Source organism: Kogia breviceps, chromosome 2, assembly GCF_026419965.1.
Source record: "Kogia breviceps isolate mKogBre1 chromosome 2, mKogBre1 haplotype 1, whole genome shotgun sequence".
Lineage (NCBI taxonomy): Eukaryota > Metazoa > Chordata > Mammalia > Artiodactyla > Physeteridae > Kogia > Kogia breviceps.
In genome coordinates this window covers 130092487-130111694 of record NC_081311.1, presented here as the reverse complement: position 1 = coordinate 130111694, position 19208 = coordinate 130092487, and the positions used below count along the sequence as shown (strand labels likewise).

Here is a 19208-nt window from a genome sequence, read left to right as displayed (position 1 = left end):
GCCAAAAGGTGAAAACATCCCAAATGTCCATCAGTGGTTGAATGAATTAACAAAATGTAGTACATCCATATAATGGAATATTACTCATCCATAAAAAGAAATGAAATGCTGATACTGCTATCATCATGCAGATGAACTTTAAACAAACATGCTATATAAGACAAGCTAGTAATATAAGATCACAGAGAATGTTTTTACTCATGTATATGAAAGTCCCAAATAAGGAAATCTACAGAGACAGAAAATAGATTAGTGGTTGCTTAGTGCTGAGGGGGAGAGGAGGGAGACAGTGTAGTGACAGCTAAAAGATCTGGGATATTCATTCTCCTGAGGTAATGAAAGATTTTAAAGTTGACTATGGCAATGGTTTGCACAATTCTGTGAATATACTAAAAATCACTGAACTGTACACTTTAAATGGGCAAGTCATATGGTATCTGATTTATATCTCAATAAAGCTATTATTTAACAAAAATAATCTTAACAATTGCTGCAAATGCAACCAATGTTATCCACTGGACAACGCTTAATCAAGAGAAATCATATAATGCACAGTAATGGAAGCAAGTCTAGAATAAAATGCTCTTCCTTGGCTCCTCATTTCCATGAATCAATGCCTTGACTGTGATGACTGACAGTTCCTGCTTCGAAAATTTTCCAGACCATAAGCAACAACTTAAACCTCTGACCTCTTCTTTATTTTAAATATTCACGTGCTGGAGAGTATCCATATCCAGGCTAACGCGTAAGTCTTACATTCTAGTTTCTATTCAGAATGAACAGTCTTCTCAATTATCAAAAAAAAGACAGCTGACCTTAAGAATGTATGGATTCATGATGCCCAACTTTATGAGAAATCTAGGTAAGAAACCTTATATTTACACAAAATGGAATGACTAGGAGTCCATTTATCCCTCAAAATATCCTAGGAATATCTGGATCAAGATAGATTACAAGAATGTTAATATTTAGATCACTCTGTTGTCCCTTTACAGAACTGTTTTCACTGACCTGTACTTTGACATCATGTCCTTTGCATATACTGTTTACCAAGAAATAGTTTCACTAAACTAGGTATATACTTATAGTATGAATACTGCCCTGAAGACACTGTCTTCTATATCATTCACTGTCCCCGCTTTCAGACTAAACTGCCAAGCATTGCTTCCTTTTCCTTATGAACAACACACCTTACAGACCTGGTTGTTTCCCTGTGATCTCCCTGACACCCACACAAGGGCTGAAGTTTAACTTTAGAATACTGCAAGGGCTTACAAACGCATATCAATGTTATAGCCAACCTCAACTCACTCTCAATATTTTATTTGTATTTTCCTGATTGCATTTAAAACTATTCATTTTCTTGTCTAATTTTGTGTGTGTTATGTATGTACATATTTCCCTGGAAACTACCTTTGTAGCAGATAAACAAACCAAAATGAGCAAAAAAAAGGTTAATGACCATTGGCTATTTTAATTATTGAAAATACATCTCTGCAAAATATGCAATAGTACTGAGTTCTGTAACTTAATATACAAACTAGAAAAAGATGTAAAAAACTATAAAACATACCTAGAACCTCCATAAAAAGCCTATTTTATTATTTCATATTAAAAGTAATCAATCTCTCCACAAAGCAAGAAGTGGGATTAGGGGTTGCTTAAATTAAGTTACAGAAAAATATATAAAAGTAACAAAAATAATTACATACTCACAGAATACTGCCAAATTTTCACTTTTAACAATATGAATTACATAAATTTTCTTTCCAAAAATATCTAAAATTCTACTTACTATTATTACCAAAGAGATTAAGGTGATCAGAGTTTTCTACGATTCAAATTGTAACAAAAATTTATAGAGTAACAGAAATATCAGCAAGATTAATAGCAGAGGCAGCCCAGCTTACAAATGGCCAAGAACCAAAAGACATTTAGAAAATCAATTGTTTGGAACTTAGAACCTACATTTCCCAAAGACACAATGCTATCCAGAAGTCTTAGATTCTTCAGCTCAGGCACTGTATACTAATCCTGTGACTGGGAGAAACCACTTATCTTTCCAGATTTCAGATCTTTATTTATGAAATGACACAAGCATCTGTCCTATTTAACTAAGATTAAAAATTTAAAATGTGCTGCAAAATGTCAAGCACTGTATAAATAAGGTGTTTTCTTATCATCTGATCCATAATGTAAATGAGATTGAACTACTATGCCCTATTCTGACCCTCTTTTCTGAAGCTTCAGGTTCACTAAGTATAATAAAGAAGGGGGGGGACTTCCCTGGTGGCACAGTGGTTAAGAATCCACCTGCTAATGCAGGAGACACAGGTTCGATCCCTGGTCCGGGAAGATCCCATACGCCACAGAGCAACTAAGCCTGTGTGCCACAACTACCGAGGCTGTGCTCTAGAGCCCGCAAGCCACAACTACTGAGCCCGCATGCCTACAGCCTGTGCTCCGCAACAAAGAGAAGTCACCACAATGAGAAGCCCGCACACTGCAACAAAGAGTAGCCCCCACTGGCTGCAACTAGAGAAAGCCCACGCACAGCAACGAAGACCCAACGCAGCCAATAAATAAACAAATAAATTTATTTTGAAAAAAAAGGGGGGGGGGGAATGTTGTGTCCCAGATGGTTTTGAGTCAGAAAATATCAGCAATTAACCAAAAGAGCTCCCTTTGATATTCAATGGTCTCTTTCATTCATTAAATACACATCTTGCTGAATAACCTTAAGAATATTAAATAAAACTAAATGTGTGATATATAATTTAAGTATTCTGATAACATATTATACTATCCCCTAAGGATACTAATTATCTATTTAAACCAATGCAAAGCCAGGAAATCATAACAACAGCAGTAGCAATCATAATTATAACCTGTAACATCTGAACTCTTACTAGGTTCCAGGCACTGTTGTTCTAAGTGCTTTACATGTATTATTTCTTCCAATTAATTTTAATAGTAACTGTGTGAGAAAATTACCATTATCACCATTTCACAGAAGAGGAAACAGAAAAGTACTTTCCTCAAGAACACAGGAATTTCAGTTCCTAAATCAAAACTAAAAGAGAAAAGCAGCCTACGAATAGTTGACAAGGTTGGAAATATTCCTATAACCCATTAAAGAAAGAAAAAAAGATTGGAAGCCACTTAAAATAACTGAAAAACATTAAGGAAAACACCAAAATTTATAAAACTGATTATTCTTATTAAGACTCAATAAAGCATTTAAAAATTTTTTTACATGTTTGCTTCTGTTTAACTTCCACAGTGAAAAATTAGACTTTCAGAATAATCTATGACATTAACAACAAACTGGAAGAAAAAGTCTGAAAACATTATTTTTAAATGAATGTCAATAAGTTTTCTAAATATATTCAAGACTTTTAGTCTGGTTTCAGAGTCTGTGTTCCTCACTAATTAGCTATACGAAAAATTAGACAAAGACCAGTAGACGAAATTTTATTAATATAGGAAAAAAACCCCAATTGTGTGCTCTTAGCAAGTCACAATCATTTAACCCACAACATTTCTGTAGAATGGAAAATATGTGATTCTGCACCTCTGGCAAGCATACTCTTGCCTAGCAACAGAGCAAAAAAAATACATTATCAAACAACATTTAAAATAAGTCCAAGTAAACAGTACACACAATGTCAGCAGGTTGGCAGTAGATATGTGCATTTTAGGGAAATTATTTTATTTCATTTGTGTTTCTGAGTATTTTATAAAATGCTTATTACTACACAGAAGAACTTTCAAATGACTTTGTCATATAGTACACTGCGTGATATATAAATATATAAACATTACTTAAAACTTAAACAGACATTTTCACTAAAGGATTCTTGTAGTCAGTTACCGAAACATCAGACTTTTCCAAATCATGCGGTTTAATGAGGTGTTCAGCCAATAGTGCGATAAACTTAACATTTGAAAGATGAGCAAGATAAACTGCGTTAAAGCTACAAACCATGCCTCTGAGATTTACACTGTTTTATACTACAACCATTGTTGTAACACTAATAAGCTATTTCAAAAACCAAAGTGTTATTGGTCCTAAGGAAAATTAGCTACATAAAAGGAACTTAGATTGCTTTATGTAGATTATGAATCAATGCAAACTCATTATTAACTGTAAAAATAAAACCCCATAATTCATGTAAAAGACAGCCTGTTAATTCAACTTATACTTCAATGCTTTTAGGTTAAAAGGTTTCCAAGTCTTTGGAAACTATGTACATTTTACTTATGACCAAAATCCCTTATTCAAAATTCTTAAGTTTAAAACTTTGAAAAACATTAAGTTTTTGCTAGTGTGGAACATTAAATCAGTTTGCTGCAGATATATTAATCTTTTGATTACAGGATGCCTCAGATCCAGCTGAGGGTGTTATAAACACACTCTACTATTTTTCTAAAATCCAGAAAATCACATGGCCCCAAGGATTTTGAAAATCAGACTGTGTATGTACACACATTCCAAATTAAGATGTTACCTGATATTCAGAATCCAGTCTAAACGAAGAGTCCCTTGAGTGACAGGTATCACTTAAACTACTTCCTCTGCTTCCAGACATCATCCTAGCACTTAAAGAGCTAGAGGGTTGAACAGAAATTCTTCTTGGAATCCTTGAAGGTTTAGACTCCATTCTTAATGTTTCCTGTGAAATGCAAATTTTGATTAATTGCCTTTTGGAAAACATGCAAACCTTTGATTCTTAATCCTCTGCTTAATGATCAGCTCAAATCAAGAATTAACCATGCAAATTAACCAAATATGGTACGGTAAACTGTGAGATTATCATCACTCTCCTTCTACAGGCAGAGGTCTGAAGTCCATCAAAGGTTCCCTATTGCTCATAAAATGAAGCAAACATCATAAAAGTGGTGATGAGAAACTGAGGTTTGTTGTTTCTAAAGCCTGAGCTCTTTTCCTTATTCAATTTCCTCTCTATATAAAATCCTAGGGACTTCCCTAGTGGTCCAGTTGGTAAGACTCCATGCTCCCAATTCAGGGGGCCCGTGTCTGATCCCTGGTCGGGGAAGTAGATCCCGCAAGCATGCTGCAACTAAGAAGTCCAAGTGCCACAACTAAGACCCGGCACAGCCTAAATAAGTAAATAAATAAAGTAAATAAGTAAATAAAATCCTACACAAATTAGCCCTTGACTCTTGCTATTCCTATTATGAGTGTTCGATACTCATACCATAGCATTTGCTATACTGTAGTATCTGTACATGCCCTAACACAAATATGCTCTCACAGGACTTTGTATGTGCCTGCAAAGTCTACACATTCCCCATTCAATTCCTGGGCATAGTCTTAAAACAAGATCAAGTGTTACTTCCACTTTGTACATACTTTTTTTAAGACATCATACTACCACGCTATAATTTGTTTTCCTGTCTCCCCTTCTCAAAAGTGAGAATAATTTCTAAGTTTTCTTCACTAAACATTGCTCAACACATGCCAAGAGTCACCATTAGCTATGCCTTATTTTTTAACTCTCTCTATAAGTGGATTCATACAACACGTACTCTTTTATGTCTGGCTTCATTTGCTCAACATTATATTTGTGAGACTAATTCTGCTGCTGCATGCAGTTGTAGTAAGTTCACTTTAATTAGTTTATGTAATATTCCACTGTATCAATACACACAATTTATTTGTCTATTCTACTGTGGATGGACACTGGACTGTTTCCAGTTTTAGGCTATTACAAGTAAGGCTGCTATAAAAACATTAATTTTATAAATTAAAGAAAAACTTTTAAAGTTTTCTGGGGAAAGGACTTACAATGCGGCCTCTAAACAACTGAGATACCACCAGTCTTGAGAGTAAAAATAGAAGGGCAAAAGAAAGTAACAGTAAAAAGAAAAGAAATCACAATAATCTCTTCAACTTCTCCCAGTTACCCACTTTCAAGGTCAAAACTTATTCACTTATTTTTCTGGTAGTGGACTGAAATTAAGGCAAGAACAAAGTAATGTACTTCACTTGCCTGATATACAGCCCAGATAGGTATATTTGCTGTATTAAAACCTTCAAATCTAAACATTTATGTTAAAAACATCTAATTCACTTTCAACTCATTAACTTATCAACTAAGTTTTAGCATCATTCTACTTTAAAAGTTACTACAAAAGAATTTCCTTTTTCAATATCTGCCTCAAAAACAGGGTGTCAAGCAATGACAGAAAAGAGGATGAAGATGCAAAAACATCAACAAAACATATGGCCTACATTGAAGTAGGACACACAACAAACATGAAAAAGATATAACACAAGCCTAGTATCAATTAAAATTATTCAACTAAGAGTATCTAGCTAATGAGAAACCAGAGTAAAAGCTACACTCTGGGACATGATTAAATCAAAAGATAGCTTATCAGAAAAGGTCTGTTTGAAGTCCCAGTTAAACATGACAAGGTTATCCTTATGCATTTATTTTGGTCCCTCTTTCCAAAACCCCTATAAAATGACAGTGGATGAATCCAAAAGCTTTTTAACTATGAAAATAGGAAAAGGGACCATAAAAGGCAAGAGATTTCTATGTTATATTTGGAAAATCCAAAAAAGTTAGAAAAGAGGTAGAGTAATTCAGCAGAGAGGATAAAAAATACACCCTAGGTACTTTTTAGAAAGAGATAGGAACTGGAAGCAAAGCAGTTGGCCTTAGCATCCTAGAAAGAATTAAGACCTGGAGATGCAAGGTATCATAAAAAAGGGATGATGCATGGAGTTGCTGAATTAAAATCTGTACTTGGAGCAGTAAAACCCCCAACTCTCCCCCTAGCACCATTCTTCCGAAAACAGGATATTTATTCTCTGGAGAATAAGGATCTCCTATATAACCCTCCCCACCTCCCCAGCAAATATACAACCATCTCTGCAAAGGTTAAGTATAAGGAATAAAAGAAAATCTATATATTCAATGTTGAGACCCAAAAACTCTTTCCTGCTGCTGTTTTTACAATGCTGTCAGAAAAACCAAACAAAATACCTGAAATAAAATTTCTGGATACTGACATTTGGAATGCTTCCAATTACACAGCTAGCCTGCCATTTGACCATCCTATCCAAAGCAAAGTCCACGAGTCACCAAGAGTTTCTAATCAGCTTTTTTTAGTGCTTCCCTCTAATAGACAAACATCAAGGATCACTAGGTATCCAAGGAAAACCTCCCATAAGACTAAAGTAAATAACAAAAAAGGAACTTAAGAGAAAATCTGGGGAAAGGAGCTAATTAATTACTATCTTCAAAGGGAGCAAAAGACATTCATTCATAAAATAAGAACAGGATGCTTGAAAAAGCAATCAGTATAATGAACAGCTTGTGGAAATTCAAAATGTTACACACTTAAAAAAGAAATGTGATACACTAAAATAAACCAACAGAAAGACTGGGACAACTCCCAAAAGTAGAAAATGTAACTCAAAAAACAGGAGAATTGTCCAGGGGTGTTATCCATCATTCGACAGTAAGTATGGTTACAGAAAGAGAGAATAAAGAAAATAAGGTAGAGAAAATTACCTAAGAAACGAAAGAACTTTTCTAGAATTGAAGGACACAAATCTCCACATTGAAAGGGGTCAAGAGTACTGGCCAGGATCAAAGAAAAAAGACCAACACGAAGTACCATTTATCATCTTGAAATTTCAGAACACCAGAAATAGAAGATTCTATAATTTACAAGAATGGAAAAACAGGTCATATACAAAAGAAAAGTAATCAGAATGGCTTCTTAATTACAACTAAAAACTCTCAAGACAATAAAGCAATGCCTATAGTACTGAGAAAAAAATTTAGCATTGAACTTCAATCTAGCAACTAAATGTGAGCTGGAGAAAAGAGTATTCAGACATGAAAGATTTTAAAAAACAATTAAAAAACAAACAAAACCATAGGAAGTTAGTTAAATGAAGAGCAGGTCCTAGGAAAACCGGAGTGTAAAGAATGAAATAACCATACACAGAACCCAGGAAACAGTTACAAAATTATGTAGAAAGCAGAGGGAGCAACTGATCAAGACTGGAACAGGATCACAGAAAATGGAAGCAAATTCTCAGGAAAAAATAGCATCATACGGAAACTATTTTGGCTCGTGGCAGAAATAATGATACAATTGGGGAAAAAATGCTGAATACTTAGAACAAAGGGCAAATTTAATACATTAATTTTGTAACTTGGGAAAACAGAGCTGTTGTTCAAGAAAGGAGATGCTGCAGTGTTTGGGTGAACTCTTTAATATTTATATAGTTATGATAGTGTAAACATAGATTACTGTATCAATCTTGCTACAAACATGCTGTGAGACTTAGGTGGGTAGGGGAAGTAAGGACAATGGTGAATAAAAAAGCACATATATAATACTAAGAAATCATAAACATATCATTTAGAAATATGAAGGTAAATCCTAAAGCAGCTAAAAGGTGAGGATTGCTGCCTATGGAAAGCGGGACTGGGAATGAGGTAAAGGGTGAGGCAAAGGACTGCTTGTTTTCCTTTTAAGCAGAGATGACCATATTTCCTGGTTTGCCTAGACCAGCCCCAGTTTATGGCCAGAAAAGTCCTAATTTGTGCTCATTATCCTGGGACAATTATTAATAGTACTTGCATTGTCTCTTAAAAGTGGCCTGGTTTGAATGATAAAGCATACAGTCACCTAACATAAATCTTTACTTCCTTCAGCTTTTTATAAATTCTATATATACATCCATATAAAAATTTTTATTAAAAAGGTGAATTATGAATTGGACATTTAAAGAAGGCATATGTTAGTAGAAAGAATACTAATGGCTAAATACTGACATGCAACAGCCCATAAAAGATTTAACAAGTAGCAAATTTGTTATTTTATCAAGAAGGCTCTACAAACACTAAACAAGGGACTGTATTTGTTGAGGATTTTAAAAGGGAAGATAAAATGTCTTTAAAAAGATACAGGTCTATAGATGGTTCTTTAATAACAGTGCTTTTTTTTTTTTTTTTTTTTTTTGCGGTATGTGGGCCTCTCCCGTTGCAGAGCACAGGCTCCGGACACAGAGGCTCAGCGGCCATGGCTCACGGGCCCAGCCGCTCCGCAGCATGTGGGATCTTCCCTGACCAGGGCATAACAGTGCTTCTTAATCATACCTCTCATAGTTTACTTTGATTATATTTATACCCAATTCTTACTTGCAGAATAAAACTAACCTAGTAGGAAATCTCTCAAAACAAAGCTTTTTGGAGAAAGCAAAGAGGCAGGGTCCTCCAAGAGCTATAATTTATACTGCATGAAACTATTTTTGGCAACTCCTCTACATAAATTGTTTGAATTGTGACAATGTAGTTGTTACCAGAAAACTTACGTAATCTGGTTGTATAAGCTTAGGTCAAAAGCACAAAAAATACAAATAATAAAATAAATAAAATTAATTAAAACAAGCAGTCCTTGAAAAACTTCTACCAGACTACTTACAAGGTACGATAAGGCATCTTTTCAAGTTCATTCTTTCAAGAAATAGTTTTTTACATGCTTAGTATGTGCTAGGCACATTAACTAATACTAAACAAAAGGACAGGGAGAGGGGACAACACTGAACCTACTAAGATAATGACTGTGAAGAAGCTGTAGTCTAGCAGAGAACAAAACACAAATAACCACACAACTTAAACAGTTATAAGTGCTCGAAAGGAAAAGGTATAAGCCAGAAAAAAAGACTAGCAGGAAAAAAGTATCTGAAGTTCAATGCTTTTAACCAAGACTTAAAGAGTACAGCACAAAAAGTTCATATGTACAATCTTTCCTCAATGGTCAATATAATAGCCTCTTACTTTCCTTTTGCCACTATGTAGTTTCTTTAAATTTGATTCTAGAGTTGGATAGTTGAACTGTCTTTCTAGTGATAAGATAAAAACTTATCACCAGGGCTTGGTTTATAGATGTGTGTCCACCTATGCAGACACATGAGACCCTGTGCTTGATTAAAAGCTCTACAGTGGACATCTTGAAATTATTAGTACTTTAACCTTTGAACTTGTATTTTGTAAATGAAGTCAGATAGGATAGTGAAGCATGAGCTTGAGAAGAAGAGATATCTACCTGTCTGCTATGCCTTGCCACTCAATTTGCATACAGCCCTCATTGCTATGAAGCTTCCATTATTAACATGCTTAATTTTTACTCTCTTTGAGCCTCACTCAAGTCCTAGGCATGATGGATCCACTGGACTTGTGTGCTCATGTTCCTTATCAACACATCTATGTCTGAGTAAGCTGAGGTACTGACAGCTCCAAGAGGTCATTCCATTTCCATTCTTCAGAACTTGCTTGAACTTCAAATGCAGAGAGAAGGTAATGAACCACAAAGCCACAAAAATCTTATGATCAATATTTGAGATTTTTACTATATTGAACTTTTCAACTTGTGAAGATTCTCTGAAGCTGATATTTAACTGCTAGTTTACCCAACTAGTCTTAATATCACTGTTAAGTGTTCCCTTACCTTCAGGCAATTTAATAGTAATTGGCATGAGCAACAGGAGTGGAAAACAGATATTCATACTAACTCCAAAATTTATGCAGTCTTTCATCTCATAAACCTGTGGCTTGTTACCTAGTAAAAAAATTACTACATTTTTAAAAGGTAATTTCATTCAGCTGGGCTTCCTAGGAAACCTCTAAAAAGCTCTTTAAAGGCAAGTTCATGCTTTTGGTGGCCCATTAAACACTTTATATAAAGGAGCTTTAGACCAAAAAGAGTTTCTCCCACCTATAAACAATCCAATTCAAATCTATTCTATGGAAATAATCTTAACTTAAACTTTCTTAGTCTAGGTAAAAAGCCTCAAATTATCTCATTATCTGACATGCAAAATTCTGTGCCCAATGCTATCTGCAAATTAACAAGATCTCATAGTCTCATGTCAAATGCAACTGAAAACCTATCACACAACTTATACTAAAACAGACAAATTTAAATTGAATTTTACAATGTTTTTCAGCAAGACTTTACTTGAATATGAGGCCTTACTCTAAGTAAACCAACAAAGTTTGTCTCTAATAATACCACACTAGGCCTTGTCTAAAGAGAACTCATCATTAATCCACACATTTTCTTCTTTTCTATTTCACCCTACTAGTAACAGCACCACTCCCCAATCATACTTTCAACTGTTTTTCTACTACCTTAAAAGCAAAGTCTAAATTCTTTGCCCCAATATCCAGAACTCTAACCTACCTTTTCCAGTTAACTTCCAACTACCACCTTAAAAAAAAATGCTAGTTCCAGTTCACCCAGGTGGGGAGGAGGTGGCAGAAGTCAGCCTGCACGCTATACCCAGGAGACAGGGAGAAGGGCATAAATCTTGGGACAGCCCCACCTCTGAGGACCAGGCACACAGAGCCCGCCTAAGACTGGAGAAGGATGCATAAAACATAGAACACCTCCTTTCACCATGAACCTTGTTCCAAATAGGAAGATACAGCAGTTTACTGCTGAGGGAGTTAAAACAGCCTTAGAGCCTTAGACCTCTCTGTGGTGCAGATGTGCAGGGCCTGCAGGAAGTTGAGGCTAGTGAAAGAATACTCAAAGAAATCCTCCAGCACTCCAGCCTCACACTAAGCACCATGCAGCAGCAATCCACTGCTGAAATACTCTGAAAATATATAAAGCAATAATAAAGTTCAAACCCAGCTTAACTACAGACTAAACCAACTCAACCCACCACACTAACAGTGACAGAAGAGTAGGTCCACATCCAGGCATAAAAATTATTGATCTCAGCCTCTACTATTCTTTTATTTCCACTGTTTCCCATTCAATCAAAAATTATAAAACACAAAAATACAAGGAAAAAAACAAACAGTTCATCATCAAGAGATAAGAATCAACAGAACCAGACGAAGAGATGGCCCTAATGTTAGCAAACTGGAAAATTGATGCATTTACCAGTAGCCTAGGCAAAACTGAAAAACTAGGGAACCGGGAAATAGGCTAGAGGAAAACTATCCAGAATGAAGTTTGGAAAAACAGATAATGGTAAATACAAGAGAGGGTTTAAGAGACACTGAGGAAAGAGTAAGAAAAAATACTGTATGTTTAATCAGAGTTACAGAAGGAAAGAACTAGAGCACAGAAAAAATCTGAAGAGAAATTGGCTGAACTGATTCGATCACAGTCAAGAAGCCCCAAAAAAACCAACTAAAATAATTAGCAATTACACTAATTGCTAGATTACACATTCATGTGTAATCTAAAATCATTACACTTAAGAAAATTCTGAAAATGCTATGGGAGCACTGAATGGGGAACCAAAAGTTCCAACAAGATGAGAAAGATTTCTGATGACGTAACATTTGAGTTGACCTTTGAAGACTGAAAATAAAAAAAGAGGAGGAAACATAAAGATGCTAAAGCATGTTGAAGAACTGGAAAATAGAAAATAATGTGTTAGGGATGAAAGTGAAGGCTTGGAAAAGGAGAGAGAACAAGAAGGACTCTCAGGGAAATAAATACATAAGGTAGATTATATCCGGATTGTAAAGGCAATCTTGTGTCCTTTGCTCGAAGTTTGTACTTTAATAAGGCAACAATTCTGAAGCTTTTTATGAGCAGGTTGTGTATTACTTTTCTCCCTAAGGACTCCAGAAATTAAGTTCCTGACAGGCAATTAGAGCTTTCAAAGATGAAACAATCAGTGGTCCAACAAAACTTCAGTTTTGCCTAGCCTTAATAATAGATTTATATAGCTCCCTGAATTTCTTACAGTTCTGAAAGTCAATAATTTTATTACCCTTGTGGAACCATGGGGAAGAAACCACTGCTAGAGGCTTTAGTAGGCTCAGTATCTACTAAAAATTTTGAGACAGGTAGAAACACACCACCCCCATGCGCCAAACTAAGGACAAGTTATTAGGAAGAGACACAGTGGCTCCAAACAAATTAGTGAGAGCCAAAATATGGATAGAAGGTAGATTCAGAACATCCCAAGTAGAAAGGAATGTATTGGGGGTGGGGGGGAGGGATTGGATTATTCAGCATACTGATGAAAAACATTTTTCTCTTTATTTATTTGAAGGGAGTTGGGAGTGGAGGACAAAGAAGCACACCAAGATGAGTTGGTTTCAAAAAACAGGTAGTCTGAATTACCTAGCATTTCTAACATGCTAGAAATAGTTCTGAAAACCCAGGAGAGCAATCTGGGCTAACTGATTTTCAATAACTTACACTGATTTTACTTTTTCCCATACACATATGCTACCTCCTTGCCTTCTGCTTGAACTGTACCTTCTATTTCATCACTCTTGGTAGCCCCCCCCCCCCCCCACTGAATGTCTAATTAGTAGAATTTAGGGCACTATGAAAAAGTAAACTGAAAAACTTCAGGCAGTATAGGAAAACACTTGGAACAAAGGAGTTCTACACATTACTTGAGAGTAAAGTTTTTGCTGAGCACCGCCACAAGTTGTCTACCAAATAGGACTTGAATTTTTGTTTCCTACCAATTTGGAAAGCTGTTAATTCCCAAGATAAGAGAAATAGCAGAGCAACGCTCAAAGGTTTTTCGATGATTCTGCTTATAAAGGGATCTCTCAAATAACATGTATCCTCTCAGATCCTCTCATGTGATCCTCTACAAACCACCGTGTCCCCTTCCTACAATAACAGTCTTGTTCAGGATCTGAACAGTCACATAGTAGTCATAAACCAAATGAGCAAACAAAAAGGCCCCAGCCCCATTCACATTAAAAAACAGTACAACCTACACCTAAGACTTTACCTTTATTTTAAATGTATTCATCAACAAAGGTTCTTTTTCCAAAACAGGAAACAGGATAGGCAAGATAAATTAAGCACTGCCCAATTTTCAGCATATGAGCCAACTTCTAACTTTTGTAAAAACATAATATTGGAGAATGCAAGCTTTTAAGTCTGTCCCTTACTTGATGTGACTCTAGCCTTAATATAATGCTTAATTTCTTCACCTACAAAATGGGAATAATAGTAGTACCAACTTTACAGGTATATCATGAGCTTTGCTGGCACACAGTATATAATCCTCAAATACCAGCTATTATTAAGCAATACCATCAGATGTTAAAAGATTTTCCTACAAACAGCTTAGTAGGCATTATTTTGGCTTCTTTATTATTTGAAATTTGTCTTTAATACATAGTAAAAAGACTTTTTAAAATCATTCAGATTTATGTACAGGAGAATACTTGCTGCTGAGTAAAGAAAAAGTACATACCTTATATAAGTATATGCATATGAAATTGGGGAAAAAATAGCCATTATTCACATTTTACTGTATATCTGGGTGGGTTTTGTTTTCTTAACTTAGTTTTCCAAAACTTCTTTAATGTACTTGACCTATCTTTGATAATTAAGGGAAACAGTTACTGGCAGATGAACAGATTTTTTTTTAATCTTACATTACAATAAAATCTATAAAATCTATAAAGAACTCCTAAAAACAATTCCCTTTCTAAATTGTAGTACTGCTGGTTTATACCCCTTAGTATATCTGTACACCACTAAGGAAGTAGTAAATACTAAGCAACAGAGTACTATTCTATTCTGGTAAATAATAAGTGGAAAATAAGGTCAAAAGCACTTTGCAAAGTGGAGTTTAGATTACCTGAGTACGCTTTAAAAAAAATTTTTTTACTATGAAAAAATTTCAAACGTACACAAAAGTGGAGACAATAATGAACCTCCAGAAGCCAAACAACATTCTTCAACAATTGTCAACATTTGACTATTTCCCCCTCCTCTATTTTAAAGCAAATCCCAGTCAAGACATCCTTAAGAATGTCTGTTCTTAAAATAGTCTAAGCAACCTGTGGTAATTACAAAGTATGGCTACAAATCCCTCCCAGCTGAATACCCACACCCTTTTGCATTGTCCTCTTGCTGGTCTGCCAGGGAGGAGGTGGAATCTATTTCCCCACCCCTTGAGTGTGGGCTACCTCTTGAGACTTACTTTGACTAAGAATACACTATGACATTCTATGATTTCCAAGGCTGTAAGAAGTCTTATAGCTTCCACTTTCACTCTCCTGGAATGCTGTCTTGGGACCCCCATGTCATAAAAGACCACACTAAGCAAAGCCTACATGTTTAACCAACACCAAGTGCCAGAAATGTGAGTGACGCCATCTTGGACCTGCCAGCTTGAGAAATCCTTCAGCTGAATAATTGATACATGAGTGAACCCAGGGGAAACCAGAAGAGCTACCCAACAGGCACAGAGAACTGTAAAAACACTGTAAACAGTAGTTTTAATCCACAGGGTTTTGAGGTGGTGTGTTATGTAGCAATAGAGTAAAGTTTTGTAACTTATTCCTTTTACTTTCCTACAATTATCATTATGCATCCGGTCTTATGAAAAATCTGATTCGATTTCAGGGTCTAACTTAGACTTTGTCTTTAACATCCAGGGTAGGGCTTCCCTGGTGGCGCAGTGGTTGAGAGTCCACCTGCCGATGCAGGGGACACAGGTTCGTGCCCTGGTCCGGGAGGATCCCACGTTCCGCGGAGCGGCTGGGCCCGTGAGCCATGGCCGCTGAGCCTGCGCTCCGCAACGGGAGAGGCCACAACAGTGGGAAGCCCGCGTACCTCAAAAAAAAAAAAAAAAAAAAAAAAAATCCAGGGGGGTTAGTTACTGAATTACCAAAAGCACAACATTACTATACAATAAATTCATGGCATTAAGACCAGAGTTATCATAGAAAATACCAATGTATTTCAATAGCCAATAATCTTCCAGAAATATAAACAGAGTTACAATTCCTTTATTTACCTCTATTTGGTATATCCTTTTGTATAAAAAATCTGCTTCTGGGAAAAAAATTTTTTTTTCTTAACGGGAAATCCTAGTGTTTTATTGATCCTAGTGAACATGGAGACATGAAAACTAAAGGTAGTCACATAAGGAAAGCACTTCTAAAGCACAGAACTTTTGGGGTCTTTAAAAAAATGCCTTTTTACCTGACAAATATTTAAGACATAAAGATACAGCCAGGTCTTAAAAAAATACTATTAATAACTAGAAAAAAGTTCAACATCTCCATGAGAAAATAGGACTATGATGTTAAGTCTATATTAGAATACTTTGAAATAATCTATCCTCCTAAGTGTATTTAATCTGTGTCAAGTTTCAATCTTCATTCCATAACTGGAAGCCATTTTAGAGTTATTCTGAAAGTGGGAAACACGTTACACTGAAGTGCAATGATCATAATGAAGAGATGAAAACTAACTTTTAAAGTTCAAAATCTGCCTTCTTAAAGTTATTGACAAAAGTTGGGTATATGACAGTAGGTAACTTTAAAACCAGGTGTTCAACTTATCTAGTCTAACCAGGAGAGCCAGAGAAATACATTTGAGAACAAGAAAAACCAGTTTTGACCACATGAGTTTGGACCAGAGAAGAAAAGTTAAAAATTAAGATCATGAAAAGTAAAACCCAACCAACTCTCAAATTATAATTTTATCTTGCTCCCCATTTCTGTGTTCATCTTATGATTAGCAAGTGTATTAAAAATCGAATTTTTGCAAAATAATAATTGTGAGAAAGATAATTTCACTATAATTCTGCTTTACTGAATTCAAGTATGTGGTGAGCATTGCCCTCTGAGGAAGGCGCCATTAAGACCCTCATAAGCCTCAGGGCCCGATTGTACTCTCCTTGGTATGCATCCTGGACTTTATGGTATGAACGTAGAAAAGGAGATGGCCTTTGGCCAAATCGCTCCAGGGACCTGCTCAGTTACTGGGAGTCCCTGGTTGTTCCTAAAGCTAGGAAAAGCAACCCTGGAGAGGAAATTGGTGCTTTTGAGGGAGAAGCCGAGAAGCCAATCAACCAGCTGATGCCGATAAGGAGTGACTAAGCCGAGAAGCCAATCAACCAGCTGATGCCGATAAGGCGTGACTAAGCCGAGAAGCCAATCAACCAGCTGATGCCGATAAGGCATGACTAAGCAAATTCCCTGCTTTAGGGGGATATAGATGGCTATGCTTTGTTATTAAACTTGCCTTGCAACCATCAGTTGCTTGTGCCCTTCTGATCCCATACCTTGGTGCGTTCAGTTCCCTACCCCCTCTCGTCGATTGTTGCTACACTTTGAGGACCCGCCGCGGCTGGAGGCACAAGTAGATCTTAGTAAGAACTCAAAATCTTTACTCAGTTTTAAATTGTAATTACACTAATGTGATCAGTTGTTGATTCAGTTATTTAACAGCTAAAAGGTTCATTAGTTAAGTTTAATTTGTTGGTTAAAAATGAGGTTTGATACAACCTTGTTCATTTCACTTAGGCATTCCCCACTCTTCTTTATTACTCGCACTTAATTATCTGTAGTAACAGAAGGATGTATCAGCATAGATAATTTTAAATCATTTTTTATTTGGCTTAGGGACACAACAGCTCTTTATTCCCAACAGCACAGAGCACTAACTTTCTAAAACAGTACTGAAGGTCTTTCATGTCATGCTCTAACCCTCCATTCAATTGTTTCAGCTATGGGGAACAAACTGTATATTCCTAAAACAAACCATGATACCATGACTTTCAGTTTCCTTATCAAACTCCTAATCATCCTTCACAACTCAGTTCAAGCAATACTTCCTGTAAAAATTTCCCCCAAGATCAAACACCTCTTCTCTGTGCTCCCACAATACTACCATATATCAATACTTACACTAAGATAATAACAGTTGTTGTTTATACATTAGTCTGATGATTAAATTGTGAGTTGTGGAAGGTAGAAACTCTGTCAACCTCCTTGTAATGTGAAGCCCTAATCGAGTAGCTAAAATACAAATAACAAACTTTCAAAAATTGTTTTACATTAGATAGTTTTACACCATTACAATTAATTTCCTAAGATTAAACGGGCAACTCTTGAACATATACCAGATGAACAGCTGTGTGAAATGGATATGTAGCTGGTTAGAAACTGGGGCCATGGATGTTTTTTTATGTTCAAGCTGATTATCTGACACCTTCACATAGAACATATGTGCATGTCTATATAGCAGCATCTTTGTGCTTTACCTGGGAAATTAAGCTCTTTTACCAATGTGACAGAAACAGAAATTGCCTGTACTTAAATAAGCAGGAATTTTTAACCATTCTTATTCATGACATTTGACCCCAGGACTATGCTTACCGACCATGCTCACATCTGTGGTATAATTTAGGGCAAAAGAAGAGCTGTAAAATGTTCTTATCTAAAAACACTGGTAGTATAGAACTTATATAAGTGTATATTATTGTGTGTGTGAAAAGCAGTCAGTACTCTGTGAGGGACATATTACAGGGAGAGTAAAATTTGAAGAATGCATGAATATAAACAACTGGACTTAGTATCAATTCCAACTGCTTACATTCATCTAAAGTTCATTCTGCAAGTATTATGTCCCCCAGCGTGCTGACTGCTACACACTACTTCATCTAATTTAATCCTCACTTCAACTCTAGGAAGAGGTTAAATAATTATGGCGAAATCAAGACCCAAACCCAGAGCGGCCTCTAATGCCTCCTACGCCACTGCAGTTCCACAAAATGCTGTAGAGCTGTAAATCAAATACTGACCCCATTTCTGAAACACAATTTTATCTCACGGAAAGAAAAAATCTAGTTACAGTGTGTGTCTGCCTTTTAAAAAACAGTATACCGTTTGATTTTAAATCAAAAATTCATCTTTAACCTTATCTCTTAGTCCTAGACAGAAACGAACAGATGAAAGAAAAGGGGGAAATTTTAAATTATTTTATTAATGACAAAAAAAACCTAAAACATCCTACAAAATCGAAAAAAATTACTCAATTCAATTTCACTTGGCACCTTTGCTCTTAATACCGCCAAACGACAACGGTCGTGATTAATGCATTACCAAGACAGAGATGTTCCCCACATATTTACATCTGTTCGTAGGAAAAAAGAATTACAGTATTTTTGCTGTGTGTACACATTCATCTTCTCTACGCAGTTTCATCAAAATGAGGGAGTACTGCATTCAACTACTAATGCCTTCCATATTTCACTTCTTACGCCAACAGGTCCGTTTTTATACATACCACCACCTAGTTCAATTTGAATAACATACAATTTACCACAATACAAAAGAAATCCCAAAGTATCACGATACTCAAGATCTGGGACGATCAATGAGCAAACCTTTATCCCATCTAAGGGGCTG

The 19208-nt window shown here is 35.9% G+C and overlaps 1 protein-coding gene across 3 annotated transcripts in view; it reads right to left on the bottom strand.

Moving 5' to 3' along the window:
* The window catches only part of MARCHF7 (membrane associated ring-CH-type finger 7), a 48069-nt gene that overhangs the window by 27899 nt on the left and 962 nt on the right, over positions 1 to 19208 (bottom strand). For all 3 annotated transcript variants that reach the window (XM_059055356.2, XM_067026156.1, XM_067026155.1), the window contains exon 2: positions 4512 to 4676. In XM_059055356.2, the coding sequence (XP_058911339.1) occupies positions 4512 to 4664 (153 nt within the window). In that variant the 5' untranslated portion in view covers positions 4665 to 4676. The remainder of the gene's footprint in view (positions 1 to 4511; positions 4677 to 19208) is intronic.